The 18,107-nt window shown below is 33.5% G+C and overlaps 1 protein-coding gene across 2 annotated transcripts in view; it reads left to right on the forward strand.

Annotated features, from left to right (window-relative positions):
• The window catches only part of Cdh12 (cadherin 12), a 785,868-nt gene that overhangs the window by 630,650 nt on the left and 137,111 nt on the right, over nucleotides 1-18,107 (forward strand). For both annotated transcript variants that reach the window (XM_090332101.1, XM_090332100.1), the window contains exon 5: nucleotides 2,357-2,651. In XM_090332101.1, coding sequence (XP_090188227.1) covers nucleotides 2,357-2,651 — 295 coding nt within the window. The remainder of the gene's footprint in view (nucleotides 1-2,356; nucleotides 2,652-18,107) is intronic.

The following is an 18,107-nucleotide window of genomic DNA, read 5'->3' on the forward strand; positions in this document are numbered from 1 at the left end:
TAATTTCAAAAGGACATGTCTGATAAGTATTTCAAGGAAATAGTCTTTTCATGCAAAGTGCACATTACATCTAAAATTGTTATGATCAATATAAAAGTTGAATGATTTTCCTTTGATTCATCTGCTTACCAAAATGAACTTGAATCTTAAACTCATGTTTATTAAACAAAAACAGCAAAAGTAGATTAAGATATTTTTATCTATCAATATAAAACTCGAATTTTTTTCCTCTAAAGCATTTATTCACTGAAATAAACTTTACACTTAAAACAAAATGAACTCATGTATATAAACAGCAAAAGTAGATTAAGGTATTTTATTGATACCCCTATTAAATTATTAATAAGTATACATATATGTAATAAAATTATCTTGTACTCCACTTTATCTTAAAAATAACAGATTTTTTTTGTTTTTTCCCCTCTCCCTATTGCCATTCATCTGTACCTAACACCATAGTGTAACATAATGAACTATACAGGTGTTTAATTTAAAAGAAATTAACTCAGATTAAAATTTCTTCTATATTATAAAGAATAATTTCTTGCTATGTAGAATAATCACACATTGTACCAATTAATCTTCAACAACTCTTTCAAACCCAGTCTGCCAAAACAGGATGTTGTACTTTATTCAACTGGAAGATATTTCTGTTCTTTCAGATGCTTACTCTCAATATTTCTTTAAAAGGTTTTACTTTTTAAAAATAGAATCCTTAACGAACTCTGTTATCTCTCATCTCTTTTGCTATCCCTTGATTATCTCATATTGTTACAGTATCTTACTTTGTTATCTGATATATTGGATATATTTGTATTTGGTTATTTGAAATTGGATAGGGAAGGGGGAAAAAAAGATGAGGGGTGGGGTGGGCGGGAGAGAAATGGGGACCAAGACATGACAAAGGATATCAATGTATGTGAATTAATGTACCTTCTATCTGGTAAATATAATGTAACCCTTCTATTAATTACAATAAAAATATATGAAAAAGATAAAAAAGAAAAGAAAAAAAGGTATTATCACTGCTAAAGTTAAAAAATGAGAAAAAAATAAAAATAAAAATAGAATCCTCATGGTTCACAATCAGTTTAATAGTTAAGCAACTTATTAATAAAATGCATCTGGATCAATGTCATCCATTTCAGCATTCTCACCAATCCTTCCCTACACACCCATTCCCTTACTCTTCTTAATTTTGTCAAATATGCATTTAATTCTTTACTGAATTCTCCTCTTTCTCCTCATTTGTCTACTATTTGCCTTTGGTACCATCCATCCCTTTCAGGTACCCCCTTCCTGATATTTATGTCACTAAATTTGCCTTTTCTTTGGTAAAGAATTATGGTATTTGAGTTCTCCCTTGAATCTACAATATTTCAATTGATATCACCCAGCATAGTTATTTACAATTATAAAGTTGATTCTAGCTTCCACATATTAGGGAGAACTTGCATCCTTTGTGACTTACTTCAATTGCCATAATTTTTTCCAGGTTTTCCTATTTCTTTACAATATCTTTCCTCCTATTGGGCAAGAAAAAGTCAATAGTGCCTACATACCACAATATCTTGATCCATTCATCTGTTGAAGGTCATCAGGACTGATTCCATACCTTAATTATCAACAATTAATTCAAGTCCTTATTCTATATGAGATCATCATTGTTCAGTTGAAAGCAAACATCTGAGCTTAAGATGTGTGCCATTTCATTTTATGAATAAATTATCACCCAAAGCATGTCATATTATTGAAAATTTTTTCTAAATTATCTTTCTTCTAATTACTGCATCTAGGGTTTGTAATTCTGATACCCCTGGTGCATGAAGAAACATGATAGACTAATCAAAGAGTAGTTGATTATTTTCTTGAGGAGGCAATAAAATGGAAGATAAATGACAGAAAGAACAGGTGTTAGTGAATTTTTTGAAATATTCTGACTAAAATATTTATAATTAAAAGGTAAGCTAAGGGGCTGGGAGTGTGGCCTAGTGGTTGAGTGCTTGTCTAGCATGCATGAAGACCCAGGTTTGATTCCTCAATACCAAATACATAGAAAAAAGGCAGAATGGTGCTGTGGCTCAAATGGCAGAGCTCTAGCCTTGAGTAAACCCAAAGACAGTGCTTAGGCCCTGAGTTCAAGCTCTGGGACTGGCCAAAAAAAAAAAAGTAAGATAAAAGCATGTCAACATTATGTTTTGAAAAAGTGTAGTGTAATTATGTCTTTAAAAAAAACATGTAAGAGTTCATTTAATAATCTCTCTTCTCCTCTCCTCTCCCTCCCCTCTACTCCTTTTCCTCTTTTTCCTCCTTTTCCTCCTCTTCCTTCTCTTCTTTTTCTTCCCTTTCCCCAAAGCTCCATTCAGACTTGGACAAAGGAGAGGGCACTGTTAAATATACCCTCTCAGGAGATGGTGCTGGCACTGTCTTTACTATCGATGAGACCACCGGGGACATTCATGCAATACGGAGCCTAGACAGAGAAGAAAAGCCTTTCTACACCCTTCGTGCTCAGGCTGTGGACACAGAAACCAGGAAGCCTTTGGAACCCGAATCAGAATTCATCATCAAAGTGCAAGACATCAATGACAATGAGCCAAAGTTTCTGGATGGCCCTTACATTGCTAGTGTTCCAGAAATGTCTCCTGTGGGTGAGTAGACAAAGAAGAAATCTGTCATGCAATGAGACCCTATTGACTTTTTGTTATTTGATTGTTGGTGTAAACATTTTACTCATGCTCAAAAAAAAATACAGCATTCTTCAACTAAAGATAATTTCCATTTCTGCTTCCTCATAAAGACAGCCATTAGAATTTATAATATTCTATACAATCTTTAAGTCAACTGATTTGTTTGTGCTCATGGCATCACTTTATATTTTACATATATATAAAATGAATTTTAGATTGAAATTATTTGTCATTATACTTCTGGACACCTATACAGTGCTGCAGAAAACTGTCATACAACTGAGAAACGGTTAGCAACTCTGACCCCAAAACAAATGAAACAGAATGGGGGTTGCATCTGACATAAAAGTGGCCCATAAAGAAGAATATTGCATCTTTCGTAGACAGCAGTGTGAGGTCCCAAGGGATAAGCCTTTTCCTTTTTCCTTTTTTCTTTTTCCTTTCCTTACTTAGAGATTAAACTCAGGGCTTGTGCACTGTCCCTGAACTTTTTGCCCAAGGCTAGTACTCCCTCTCCTTGAGCTACAGCTCCACTTCTGGCTTTTTTGGTAGACACTAGAAAAAAGAATCCCATGGTATTTCCATCCGGACTAGTTTCCAACCACAAATCACAGATCTCGGCTTCCTGAAGTAGAAAGGATTACAGATTTAATCACTGGAACTCTGCAATTGTTTTCTTTTGGATGCTGTACTGCTCATGCTTTCAAATTATGGAATAAAACATGATGTCACTATAAGAATACATTTATAATTAAGCTAAACTGACATCATCAATGGTTTAAGTCTGATATGAATTAATTAATATTAGCATAAATTTGCAAAGCTTTAGGTTATTGAGGATACTATTTAGTTAACTAAAGATTGCACTTCAATAGCAGTTGTAACATATATTGTTTCACAATCACATCTCTAGTCACATTTCAGAATACTTTCTTATTCTAATTACATATGAAAGATAAAGTTTCTTCTCTAATGTAGGTTGTGATATGAAACATGTATGAGTTATTCAAATATTTCTTACAGTCTAATTTGCTTCAGAGGGCCTCAGCTTTCCCTACGACTACCCAGGACATAAAGTGAAGATTGTTCACTCTACCTTGGGCAGAAACAAGATAGTAGCTATAGAAGGTGTCACATGAATTTACTACAGAATCCCTGAACTTGTGCATGTGACCTCATTAGGCATTCAAAGACAGTATTCTCTGTATAACCTGGGAAACTAGCTGCAAGTAGTTTACTTGGATTTCAAATTTTCACATGTAAACTCAGGACTACAAATGTCTTATTCATTTTATGATGCATATTAAGTTGCCTTTTAAGTGTAGTGTTATATTTGCTAGATATTTAGAAAAACGAAGGAACGTGACATCTAAGACAAGATTCTCCCCCAAACTAAGGTGGCTATCTGTGCAATCGTGTGTTGATTTTCCTAGGGAAGAAAATACACAACTCAAAACAATATTAGAAAATTGTGTCTTGTTAGATAAAATGTGTCCATTTAGATAAAAGGTAGGAATGCACAAGTTGAAGCCCTTACAAAAATTGTTAAAAATAAGTACCCCAAGTGAGAAATTAGGTATGGTTTAAAAGGAAGGGAGAAACGACTGAAGAAACAGTAGCTTAAGATACAATTATTAGCTATTGAAAAGATCTGTGGAAGAATAATGTCCTTAAAATATAGTTATGTATATATATTGAAATTATTGGCTATTCAAAGGATTTCAGTAAATATTTAAATAGTTTTTATGTTTCTGTCTACTTTTATATTTTTGTAGCAGGTATGGTTCATCTAACTTGAAAACATATCAAATCCTATGAGTTTTATTTGGAAGATTTGGAGTGTATTTTCATACTATGCTTTTGTCAAGATGGATTATAAACACTATTTACAAATTAAATGTCACAAGTAAAATATCTCAAGTACATGTACTATGTACTCATTTTGTCTTCCCTTCCATTGTCAACTATACATAAAACACTGGAAAGTCAGATAGGCCTGGCATCTGCTATTTCTACTTTTTAAAGATGGCCCCAAATACACCAATTTCTATTAGTCATTCAGAATTTTTTCTCCCTCTTTACACTATGGCTTACAGCTCTAATAATCTAAATGAAAAAAAATATTTAATTTCTTTTATCCCATTCAAATAAGTAATAGTATTCCATTTTATTTTCTTGAAAAATTAGAATCTTTTTTGTCAAACCAGATGGAACTTAGCTTGCATATTGACATTAGGAACATTGATGTGGCACAGCAGACTGCATGGTGCTTATGTGTTTAAGGAATTTTCTGTGAATTGTCATTCCCCATGATTAATAATATGGTGGTCTTACCTTCAATATAAAATAATATTTGACAATTTAAAAATGTATCCCACAGGTCTGGATAATATCCAATGTACATAAATGTATCGATTAAAATATGGTAGATTCCGGTGAGAATGCAAATAGTATGATAGTAGAAAGACTCACTCACATTCAAAGAAAATAAAAAAGCAGGAAGAGTATACTCAAAAGTTGGGGTGGGATCTAGTGAAAAAGTGTAGAGCAATGAAGAAAGAAGGCAGGACTGAAGTAGTAAAATTTAACACATGCCAGGTGCAGTGGCTCACACCTGTAATCCTAGCTACTCTGGAGACTGGGATCTAAGGATTCCCCCCCCTCCCCGCACCCGTCCCCCGCGCCATCCCTCCCCCCCCCCCACAAAAAGGTACCTCTTGGGCTGGGAGTTTGGATTAGTGGTAGATTGCTTGACTAGCAAGCATGAAGTCCATGGTTTGATTCCTTGGTACGAATTACACAGAAGCCAGAGATAGTGTTGTGTCTCAAGGATAGAGTGCTAGCTAGCCTTGAGAAAATATAAGGACAGTGCTCAGGCTCTGAGTTTAGTCCTTAGGACTGGCTAAAAAATAAAAGTGCAGCTTATTCACTAGTAGAAGACAGACATCAAACCAATAAAATATTGAAATAAAATACGTTACAAATTCCACTTTAATGATAATGGATTCATAACTGGAAATATACTGTTTAATTAAACTAGCAATATAAGTTAACCAAAGGAATATAAATTTGTAAAAGAAAAATAGCTGGGTTGTAATTTCAGATAAAAAATATTAAATATTTACAATGATATGGAAAGCACTTAATTTCTGAAAATTGAAGAAACTTATAGTAGATCTATGAATTCTTTAAGACAAAGGTCATTCTGTTACTAACTACTGCTATATCCAGTACACCATGGAAGTAATATTCAGAGATAAAGTGCTTTTACTTTGACCTAAAGAAATTACTTAATGATCCAACTCTAAGCTACTCCTTGGAGACAAATTTGGACTTTATGAATGTGCTCTTAATTCTTTAAGATCAGTAGCAGTACAATGAATTACAGTAATGTGTGCTTTTAATATAGGATGATCATGCATTAGTACAGTGTGCAGTTTTAGTTACTTTTCCTGGAGTGCTGACAGGTTTCAAGTGTTTAAATCCTTATCACATTTATATCATCTTTCTTTCTTCCTTAGCTGAGTCACTTGGATATGATTGATTAGATTATTAATAACCTGGTATGTATGTGATATGACTGATTAGATTATTAATAATCTGGTATGTATGATTGGTTTTTGGACTTGTCAACTGTGCATCACAGTTTGGAAGGAAGATTTACAATATTCTAAGTAGTAATAAAATACAGAATGTTGTAGCTAGAAGTTTGTATCTTTTCCATGTAGGTAACCATACATTATTAATTTTTTCACTTTCATATGAAAACAATAAATCTATGCATAATAAAACATAACTGACTTTAAATCAGTCAATTATGATCCATAAGTCTGTGTTTCTATATTTAGTAGCTACCAAAGTATCTTTAGAAAGCTTAAATTTAACATTCCATCTCAAGCAGTCTCAAGGATGGAGAATCTACATTGTAATATCAAAAATTATTTTTAATCAAATAATGTGAGAATCAGATTCTGATGAATGTGAATTTAAAGAGAATCTTTTTCCACTAACTTATACAAAGTAGTTTACCTAAACAGATACTGGCCTAAAGTGAATTAAACTCTGGGCTTCCTTAAAATAACAAACAAATGCTTCCTTGGATTTGTTTCTTCTTTCTCTGTACTGAGAAGTGTGAATATTGTGACTACACTCAAAAATAGTACATTGCTGTAGGTGCGAGTAGCTCACACCTGTAGTTCTAGCTACACAGGATGCTGAGATCTGAGGATCGAGGTTCAAAGCCAGCTGGGGCATGAAAGCCTGTGAGATTCTTAACCTCCAATTAACCACCAGAAAAGGAGTGTCCTTCTGTGTGTGTGGGGGGGTGCATGCGTGTATATATGTGAAAAAGAGAGAGCGAAAGAGAGGGAAAGACAGAGAGCGACAGTACTTCTGATCAAAATCATAGTTTCTAATATAATTCTAATCTAATCTTGATGTAACAGCCTATAACTTCTTCCTATGGAATAGGGCATAAAAGATATATTGTATGTAAGTATACAATTCCCTAAGATTATGGGTTGACTCAAGAACAATAATATGAAATGGCCCCTGGGGAACCTACTACAGTCAGCTTCTGGAAACCCATGGTTTCCAATGCTCTCATATTTCCTTGGACCCTCACCTATGTATCTCAAAGGCCCAGTTCAGCTTTGTTCAGTCCAAAAGCTTACTGACAGTCCTCTTGCATTTACTTCCTCTTTTCCTGTAAATCTATGATACATAGTTGATCAGTATCTGACTCCAGGCATAGATAATTCTTACCTCATAATGGTGAGATAAGCATGATTTAACCTCTATCAGCATTTTTGCTGCAAAAAAAGTAGGACACGGAGCCTGCAAAGGAGTTACTGCTCTGCAATCTAGTCCACTCAGGGTCCTAACTGGGGATCTTAGCACACCTTACAAATATCTGCATTCTGGACTTAATTCCATTTTCTCAGTTATCTTTCTTTCATAAAATACATCTTGTGATTGCAAAAGTGTCTTTGTTGAAACTTGATAAGAGTTCAAATCTCTTTTCTAAGTCTCAGCACCATTTCCCAGTTCTTCCTCTTTGGATTAGTTACTTCTATTTGAACTTTGCTTTCTTCATTCTCAAGTTTATTAGAAGCAAAAAAAAAAAAACCTACAGAATACCCGTCACAGTGTCTAGAAAATTCACTCAATCCAGTGAGTAAAATACTGGTAATATTTTGTTGATTACTCTCTCCAAACTAAATGGCAAAAAAATACAAAATGTACCAGAGGTAATTATCATCTTCCTTTTATTCTGCTAGTCAGTCCTTTGTGTTGACCCATGAAATTCATGTTTACCATCATCCTATCTATCTACACATGAAACCAAATTCCTTTAAAAACAAAACAAAGCAAATCAAAACAAAAAAAACTCTAACCTCATTCAGAATTTCTTTGGTGTAGAGAAGTCTTGTGCCTTAATGTGCCGAGACAAGCCATATATCTGTGTGAAACACCAATTATCAGATTACACTGCTGCTTCCTAATCTGCTGAGTGGCTTCAACACATTCCATGAAATTGAGCAGGGCCTGACAATCTCCCCTAAGTCAGTAGTAAATGTTCCAATGGACACAGCAAGGCAGAGCTATTTTCAGGGCTATAGGTTGTTATGACTCTGTGTGGTGGGAACATTTTTTCCTCTGTTTGATTCTTATGTTTTTGTTTCTTGAACAATTGCAAAGGTAACACTACTGACAGTTTCTGCCCACCCTTGAGAGTAGCCTAAGAACTGTTTCAGTGGCAACTCAATGTGTCCCCAAACATAAAACACGCTGCGCTGATAGTTGCCTTAGCAGTCACTGCTCAGCAATAAAGGTTAAAAATTAAGAAGTTTCTTTTTCCTGAACTGCCAAATGACTATAAGTATTAAATATATTCCAGTAGAAGTTGCTAGTCGTCCAATGAGGGGTTCAACAGCATTAAACATATATTGGAAGCATTACTTCTTCCCCAGCCTCCAAGTGGTTGTAAACATTAAATATGTTTTATAAAAACTGCTTTGCCAGCTACTAAGAGGATAGCTATGAACATCATTTTTCTTTAAAGCTGCCTTCCAACTGTGGGACTGTTTTTTGCCTTATTTCCTCTACTCTATTTATATTTTGTACACAAAAGCAAGCCATAGGCTACCTTTGATAAAATTGTGATTTGTAAGAAAGGATTGTGGGTAAACAGTTGTATGTATGTGATTCCTGGATGATGTGTGTGTGTGTGTGTGTGTGTGTGTTATAATGAATATAGGCTGGATAGTTCTAATTGCTCTCTTTTCCATTGTCAGTATGTCAAAATATAACCATTAGCATGCACTGACATTAGCTTTAAATAAAATACTGTCAAGCACACAGACATTGATGGATTATCATAATTTATCAAGGTCAAAACATTTAATGAAGCAACTAGACCAAAAAGCAAAATGACAGACTAGTAAGTTAAGGAGATGCTTAACCTAATATGATGAAGGACTTGAATCCATGTGTGGAAATTATTTAGTGTGGAAAGTGTTTACTTCAACCCCTGCACACATCAACTTTCCAATAACATTAAAAAAAGACTGTGTTTCCTTAAAGTGAACAGGCTTTCACTACTCTAAGGGTCTATTTAGAAGGTGACCCTGGAAATCATTTTGATTTTATATGAACAAAATTTTCAAGAAAACAAAGTGTGACACGTAAAATAATTACAAAATGAATCGCCTGTGTCAAACAAGGCATAGAATGTCTTCATTAACCAAAAATTAGCACAAATGATTGTGCAGTGATTCTTTATTCTTATTCTCTATAATCATTTTCCAACTTGTATAATATTGCATTTTGCCATATGTTTTATTCTAGGAATACATTCAACAGATTCAAAGATGCCTGCATCACATAGGAATAGTTTTATTGACAGAACAGTAACTTCAAAAGACAAAAACTCTGTTTTCAGGCATTTCCTATTCACAGATCTCATGATAGGTCCACTATTTTCATGGTACCATCTTCTTTAAAAATTAAAATTCATGTACACTTATCTATGAATTGTCTATCACTGCATTCGAAATACAAATTGTCAGGGGAGACCCTATTGCTCACAAGGATTCCAGGGGTTAGTAAACTTACAGAAGATCATACCGATACATTCTATTAATGAACTGAGGAATAGAGAGGAGATAAAGATAGAATATATACGAATATCATTTCCTATAGGAAACATATCCTCCGAAAGGAAAAGAGTAAAAACAAACCAAAGCAGTGAAAGATAAAAACAAGACAAAGAGAAACTCTTGTGTCTTTATTGTTAGTCACTGTATTATGACCACTTTTAAATGCTAAACATTAGAGATAACATTCCTTTGTTCATTTTGACTAGCAGTTCTGTAAAAATAAATCTCACAATTAGGAAAATGTATTTTTTTTTTTTGCCAGTCCTGGGCTTGAGCTCAGGGCTTGCGCACTGTCCTTGGACTTTCTCAAGGCTAGAGCTCTACCACTTGAGCCTCAGCACCAGTTCTGGCTTTTTAATATGTATGTGGTACCGAGGAATCGAACCCGAGTCTTCATGCATGCTAGGCAAGCACTTTAACCACTAGGCCAAACTCCCGGCCCAGGAAAATGTATTTTTAAAATTAAAACTAATAAAGAAATAACCCTAATAAGCTGAAGGCTACAAGTTTTAGAATGGGTTGCAATTGCCTCCTTTTCTCCTTTCTCAGGATTTAGAGGATGATTACCTCATTGACATGAAACAGAGTTGGGAGGAATGAAAATGACTGAAAATACATTTATAAAATCTTACCAGTATTAATATCTACCACCTCAAAAAAAGTTCTTAGAATGTAAGATGAGGGTGAATTAATTAAAAATGACACCATTTTCATTTCTGACTAAAAATCACAAATGGGATAATGAAAAAAAATCAGAAGCTAAAATTTCACAATTAACAAAAATGAATAACAAAATATAACACAATTCATTTAATTGGCAAAGCCAGTTGAAGGAAAATAAGCAGGTCAATTAAACTGTCATCCATGCTAACCTTGCCTCTGAGAAAAAACATTGTAATAGGATCATTTTATAAAACGCTTTGATGGCTAGGAAGTGCCAAAATATGATTAGCTATTGCACAAGTCAAAAGAAGTGCAAAAGCAATGGGTTGGCAGACTGAATACCCAAAGGTTTTATTTCTTGCCTTTTCTTTTCTCCTCTGTTTGCCTGTGTTTAATCAAGTACATTCTATTCGTCAGTGAAATGATTCATGCTGAAAACATTGTTATCACAAAAATTTAGCACGACTTGATTCATTATGTGATTAACAAACTCACTGCCAATTCTCCAAAGCTTAAAAAAATCCAATTACCATTTCTGAAAGAATTTGTCATCTTTCACGGACAAAAAGTTTTTCCTAAATAAAGTGCCTGAATAGTGAAAGACCCAAATCAGAAATGATTCAGTCATAGGTTTGTGAGCTTATACATCTATTGTCAAATATGTCCCCTTAGTATTTAAACTGAGGCGTCAATTTTGATCCTCATCACTGCTTCTTAGTCTGAATGGATATTCTTGAACTTAACAAGTTTTATTTCTGTTTCCCGTTTGTTTAGGAAAATAATATCGTATATACAAAACCTATGAATCTTAAATGTTGGAAACACAAATATTATTATGAATAATGCATTGTCTAGTCAGTTTCAGACTTGTACATATTGATATTAATGTTTAAAAAATTAATTATATATTCATACATTCTTATATACTAAAATATATACTATATGTAGTATTCATATATCATTTAATATATGAACATATAAGTATACAAATATACTTTGCAGATATATCTTCATCTTATCAGATCCACATTCAGTAAGAAATAAATCATCTCTACATTATTAATCTCATTAAGCAGAAGCAGGCTTAGATTAATGTAAGAGTTATTACAATAAAAACGTTTGAGACTTCTTTCTTCAATGAAATTATTTGGTAAATAAAGGAGCATTGCTAATGGTCTATAAATTTGCTTCTCATGAGGGTGATTTGTGAAAGGATTCTAAAATATCTATGCAATCAGACAAAAGCAAACATAAGGTTGTCTTAGAACTGGTATGAATACTTGAAATATTAATTTGGGAAAGGCAGAATGTTGAAGGGAATATAGAGTAAGTCCTGGAGCACAAAAGATCTGGAGTGGAGTTTGTTGGAAGATGGGGCATTTGAGAGGTGTTGTCATTTTAAAATCAAGCTGAAAAGTATGCTTGATCACTGAATTATTGTTGTAAAAACTGAATCAAAGGGGCTGAGGATCCTACTCAGTGATAGAGATAGACCACTTGCCTAGAAGGCATTAGGCCAGGTTTGGATGCCAGCCTTGTAAACAGGAACTCCTTATCACTTTCAAACCAGATGTTGCCGCATGTACATGCCTGAGATCGTAACATAGATGAGGAAGAAGCAGAAAATACTCAGCTGGGTTACCTGCTTAGAATAGCAGAAGAGCAGGAAAACCCAACATCATAGACTTGTTTAAATAAATATATATTTTTTTAATTTTTAACTTTAATTGTTTAATAATTCTTTCTCCTTTCTTCTTCCACCAGCTTTTTTTTTTTTTTCTGTTGTAGGGTTTTAGGTTTGCTCTTGTATTCCCAAATGCCTGTATCTTTCCATTTATTTTTCTTATTTTTAAAGGTTTTTGTTTGTTTGTTTTTGCTGAAAGGTGACCTACAGAGGAGTCCAAGTTACATAAAGGCAGGTAATAAATACATTTCTTCTTGAACAGTATCATATCTTCTCTTATTTTTCTTCCATTCTTTTTTTTTCCTTTCCAAACCCCCTGCCCCACAGGTTATATAGTTCAATTTTACCATAGTGTCTAGTGAATATCACTGCTGAATTAGTATCCTTTGTCCACCATTTCTGTGCTTCCCTCTTCCCCTCCCTAAATCAGGTAAACAAACATGCAAGGAAAAACCTGTAGAAATAAAAAACAACAACACAAGGGAAACAAAGAAGCATGACGTAAAATTTAATATTTTCTTTCTATTTCTTGGAGTTCATTTTGATAATTATCATTTCATATGATCAAATGCACAGAGCTCTGAGCCCCTGTGATCCTTTTCTAAGAATATCCTTTGGTCTCACTGTGTGAATGTTTAGAGTTCTGCTTATCATGTCCAAGTGTAATTTTTCATCTTTTTCTATCCATTGTGTTTAATTGTAGATTCATGGGTACATTCTAGTTATTACAAACGGAGTAAAACATGAGACTTAGGTGTCTTTCTGATTTATTTTGCTTAACCCAAATGTTCCTCAGTGGACAAATGGTTCATGAAAATGTTATTTATATATACATATATATCATATATATGGCATATATATGATATATATAATGGAATTCTATGTTACCATCAGAAAGGATAATATTGCCCCATTCATAAGGATATGGAAAGATTTGGAAAAATTAAGTGAAGTAATCCAGTTCATTTTAATAAATCACCATTTCTAGAACTATATCCTTTTAAGAATACATGCTTAATTATAAATTACTACTTATCCAAAATATTTTATAAGTAACAGGAAACAGGAATAAAATATATAATCATTATATCACTTTGCATAAATATGTGTTGCTCATGTGAACAGCATTGTCTTTTAGTAGGAATTCATGAAAATAAAATGAGCAAATATATATAATTCTTTACTCAAATTGCTATAGAAATAATATTTTATAGTACTACATATCATTGATATATTTGTAGAATATATTAAATGGACAAATAATTATGATATGTTGAAAAGATTTCTAGCAGATAAAAAATAAATAAATTTCTTAAAGACATACAGTATATTAACTGGAGTTCAATTTGAAATACAGCAGATTTATTGGTACTAGTGTTGCTTTTCTTTTCTTTTTTTTCATCATAAATATTTGTGAATCTGATCAACACATAAGAAGCATGGTTTCCAAGTCTGGCACTACAAGTAATACAAGTTCATCATCCTTGAGAGAAGGAAAAGACAAGAAAAAGACCTATATAGAGCCAGACTGATTTAGGGCACTTTTCCAAGAAGAACACGTAACCCAAGAAATTGCATTCTCTAAGGATAGTGTTGAAATGGAGTGATGTAGCATCTAAAGCTTAAAGATTCTGCTGTGACTAAAGCATGCAAGGAAGTGAAAGAGTGACCCGGGGGCCCAATTCAAAACTCACAGTGAGTGTGGAGCAAGAAGTTGCAATAGAAGCTGACCTCTATGTGATCATGATGATCCTGTAAACTCTGCGTCACTATATTCTGTGGGAACATGATACCAGTATGAAGACAGTACAGGGAAATGTTGAAATCAGAGGAGCCACAGGGGAGAGATTTCACTAGAGTCTCAGGAAGTTAGAATTAGGGTTATTTTGATCATTAAATGCTATGTTCCATGTATAAATATAATTAAAGTACATCTTTAATGAACACTATAAATAAATTTTCTAAGGTACTTTTACAAGAAGATAACATCCAGATTTTCTTCAATGTATATTTTAAAAAATACAGAAGACAGGTTGTGTGCAGAAAAGTTTTTTTAATTAATAATCAAGGCAAAAAACTAGTCAAATCCTGCAGATTTGATAATGTCAATGTCAAAAATTATATGCACATATATATACATGTATATGTCTATGGATATATTTATATAAATACGTATGTGCATGTTTTCCTTCACTTGTAACAATTAGAATGTGCTTATGAATCTACAGGTGAACACAAACATGTATATGCATATATATGTCCTAATATTAAAGGTGATTTTTGTCATATTGACAAAACAAAAACAAAAATGAATACTAGAATATGCAAAAATAAGCAGTGCCATATATACAAAGGAATATTTCAGGTAGTCTTGCTCACAATCTTCCACATGCTGTGGCTTACATTTTCCTTCCAAGTTTAATACAAACAAACTCTACTCGTAGGCTGCCCACAGGAATACTGACTGTGTCAGATACTGCCTGAACATACAGAACTATAAGTAGATAGCTAGCTAGATAGATGGATAGATAGATAGAGATATGTGCTTGTATCTGTGTAAATATATATATATATGCCTATCTATCTCACAACCTTCCTATACACCACTAAAATTTTCATATGAATACAATCTGCACAGTTGAAGCAGTATATAACAACTTTACTGAGTAACATAAGTTATATTCTATATCTTCTTAGGCAAATACTTTCCCCAAACAAATCAAATTATGTCACTTGCACAACTTTCTGTTGTCCTTTCTACATTCCTTCAATTCTCTTGTTGAGTTTACATTGAATGGACAATAGTTACTTACTCATAATATACAGAGTAAAAAAAGCAACTGAGATGAACTAACACTCAATTCACCTATCAACAAGTCTCTCCTGAGTTCATAAATATCTTCCTTGTTTCTCCAGTGGAAAACACCCTCTGTTTCACTGAGGAAAGTAACTGACAGGTGCCCTTGGTGGGTATATACAACATGGAGTTCAAAAATGAAATCTAGTTTCCGAATATTAACATGCTGTCATACTTCTAAAAATTAGTCGTAAAATTCTACTGACTTGCTAGTTATTATGGACCTTTCTCACTAATTTGATAGGTGAGATCAATTAATGACTCGTTGGCCTCAAAAAAAATATTGTTATCTTTTAGCATTTGTACAATGGAGGATATAAATATGACACATCCTGATTAATGTCACCCCTGTCAGTATTATTGCCCATTCTACTCAAACACACCACTTCCTTCACTCTTCTTAATTTTGTAGAATATATTTTGGGTTCATTAATCTCTATAAAAAAGGACATTCAAGCCTTTAACATATTCACAGAATAACTGATACATACTGCTATGAGGAGAGATAGATTGAGAAATGAAGCACATTGGCTAACTAAGGAATGTTTTATATATACATGTATATATATACATATACATATAAGTTGTTTATTAAAAACAAGGGGAATAGAAATCTATATAAGCTAAAATAATTAAAAATAAACTAAATAATTTTTATTCAATTAGCAAAATTCTGTAGGAATGAAAATCACAGAAATGTTATAAATATCTTTACTTCCAATTTCCTGGATGAAATCTTGTCTTTTCCCATTTCCCCCATTGAACCTTGCTCATTAAAACTATATCCTTATTTCATTTTTTAACAAGTATATCATTGCATAACTAAATTATAGAAGTACATATGTGCTTGACACTATTGATTGTGTACTCATTTTGATTAAAAGTCCACCTAAAGAAATATGGACATAATTGATTTATGTCTTAAAATTATTTTCCATCATTATCAACTGATGTCATTGTTCAGGCAATTAAAATCTATTTGCTTATAAATTACTGTATATATGTCTTTCTAAATATGTCGGAAAATATGTTGAAACTAAGTTTCTGGTTTCTGTAAGGCTTAAATTTATTCTTAAATTAGCAATTACAATGTGCTGCATATTAAACTTCCTGCTGGGGCTTAGTAACATTAAGTCTCCCAAAGGAGGGCACTGACTCATTGTGTCATTATCTGTCAGGGAGGCAGAAGTTAACTTCTGGAAACCATCTGGAATCTCATGTCAACACTGAGCCAAGACTCACCTTTGTAATGCTAAGTGAAGGATGGTCTCTAAGAAGAGGGAAGTGAGAGCTGATACAGCACTTTGTTTTGTGTAGGTTGTGTTAAGTAGGAGCTATTCAGAGTTCTGCAGTGATGGCTGGAGCCTCTTGTATGTTTTTGCTTTTGCTGTGCTGAGCCTCATGGGGGAAGCCATCCATGCAGGGTGCCACTATGGAGAATCTAATACATAGCATCACATATGTGTTCAAAGGGCAGTTATTCATTTCCACTTTCATATTAAAGTAGTAATATATTCGTCCTGACATATGCATGCAGATGTAATACTAAGTAGCTGACTGTTCTGTATATCAATTTCCTTTAAAATATGAATGCAGGGCCGGGAGTTTGGCCTAGGGGTAGAGTGCCTGCCTAGCATGCACAAAGACCCGGGTTTGATTCCTCGGCACCGCATACATAGAAAACAGCCGGAAGTGGTGCTGAGGCTCAAGTGGTAGAGCTCTAGCCTTGAGAAAGTCCAAGGACTTGAGCTCAAGACCAGGACTGGCAAAAAAAAAAAAAAAAAAAAAAAAAATGTGAATGCATTTTATGTGAGTCTCATACGTGTCATCATAGCTAATCAGGAGGCTCGGATCAGAGATTCACGGTTCCAGGGTTGCCCTGTTAGGAAAGTCCATGAGACTCTTATCTCTAAGTAACAGCCCCCAAATCCAGAAGTGGAGCTAAGGCTCAAAGTGATAAAGAAGTGATGTAATACCACACACAGTAAGTTTGTGAGAATTCAAGAACTTTATAAAGACAGGTTCCCGACAGGTTAAATTTCTGTAAGCTTTGGTTACAGGGTGATATATGTCCAATGCTGTTTTAAAAAATATTTTACAGTTGTTTCAATAAATGTTATAATAGTGTCTTTGCTAAATATTTAAAAATGTCTCATGTTGGTTTAGAGAACAAGTCATATATTTTTCCTAATTTCACATCTTAACATTTATAAAAATTGTTAGTTCACTCACTTCCCAAATTTTTGAACTTCTTTCTAATCATCAGCATTCGCCGTCTTGCCGAACAACAGATAAAACATTCTATTTGGAGGCTGTTTTGAACAGTGAATTAGAGTAGAGATATGTAGTTCAATTTCTGAATCACATGAACCAAGCATCAAAAAAACACTTGCTTAGCAGGAGAAATATGTAAATATGTTTAGAGTATTACTGGTTTCTGGTTTTACTTTTTTTTTTTTTTTTGGTCAGTCATGAGGCTTGAACTCTGGGCCTGTGTGCTGTCCTTGAGCACTTTAGCTTAAGACTACCAACCCTACCCCTTGAGAAGCAGTGCCACTTTTGATTTTCTAGTGGTTAAAGTTTATAACATTGTGCTATAGTCATATAAGATATTAACTTATGGTAAATACTACATAAAAACACAGATAACAGATGACAGATAATAGATGGTGATGGGTATATTCATGCACACACATACATGCCTGCATGCTGGAAAACTTTTTAAAGAAGTTTCTATAGAATAAAAAATATTTTATTGATTTTAAACATTCACGCCTTTTAAATAACTCATTATCTTAATTTCTCTCTTTCTGTAAAATTGAATAATCTCAGACACCATTACATATTTTAAAAAATGTTGCATACAAAGTGTGTATGATGTTTAGATATTTGGATTTTTCACATTTTTCTTACAGGTATTATTATTTTCTCTATCATGAAGTTTGCCTTTGGCTGGAGTCAACTGTCCACAACTTTTTTTTTAAAGCTTCGAGTAGTTATAGAAAGATATTTCAAATTAGTGCTGCTTCTGGTAACTAAAATAACTTGAAGCT

The sequence above is a fragment of the Megascapheus bottae genome, chromosome 4 (assembly GCF_031878675.1).
Source record: "Megascapheus bottae isolate mThoBot1 chromosome 4, mThoBot2.hap1, whole genome shotgun sequence".
NCBI classification, from domain to species: domain Eukaryota; kingdom Metazoa; phylum Chordata; class Mammalia; order Rodentia; family Geomyidae; genus Megascapheus; species Megascapheus bottae.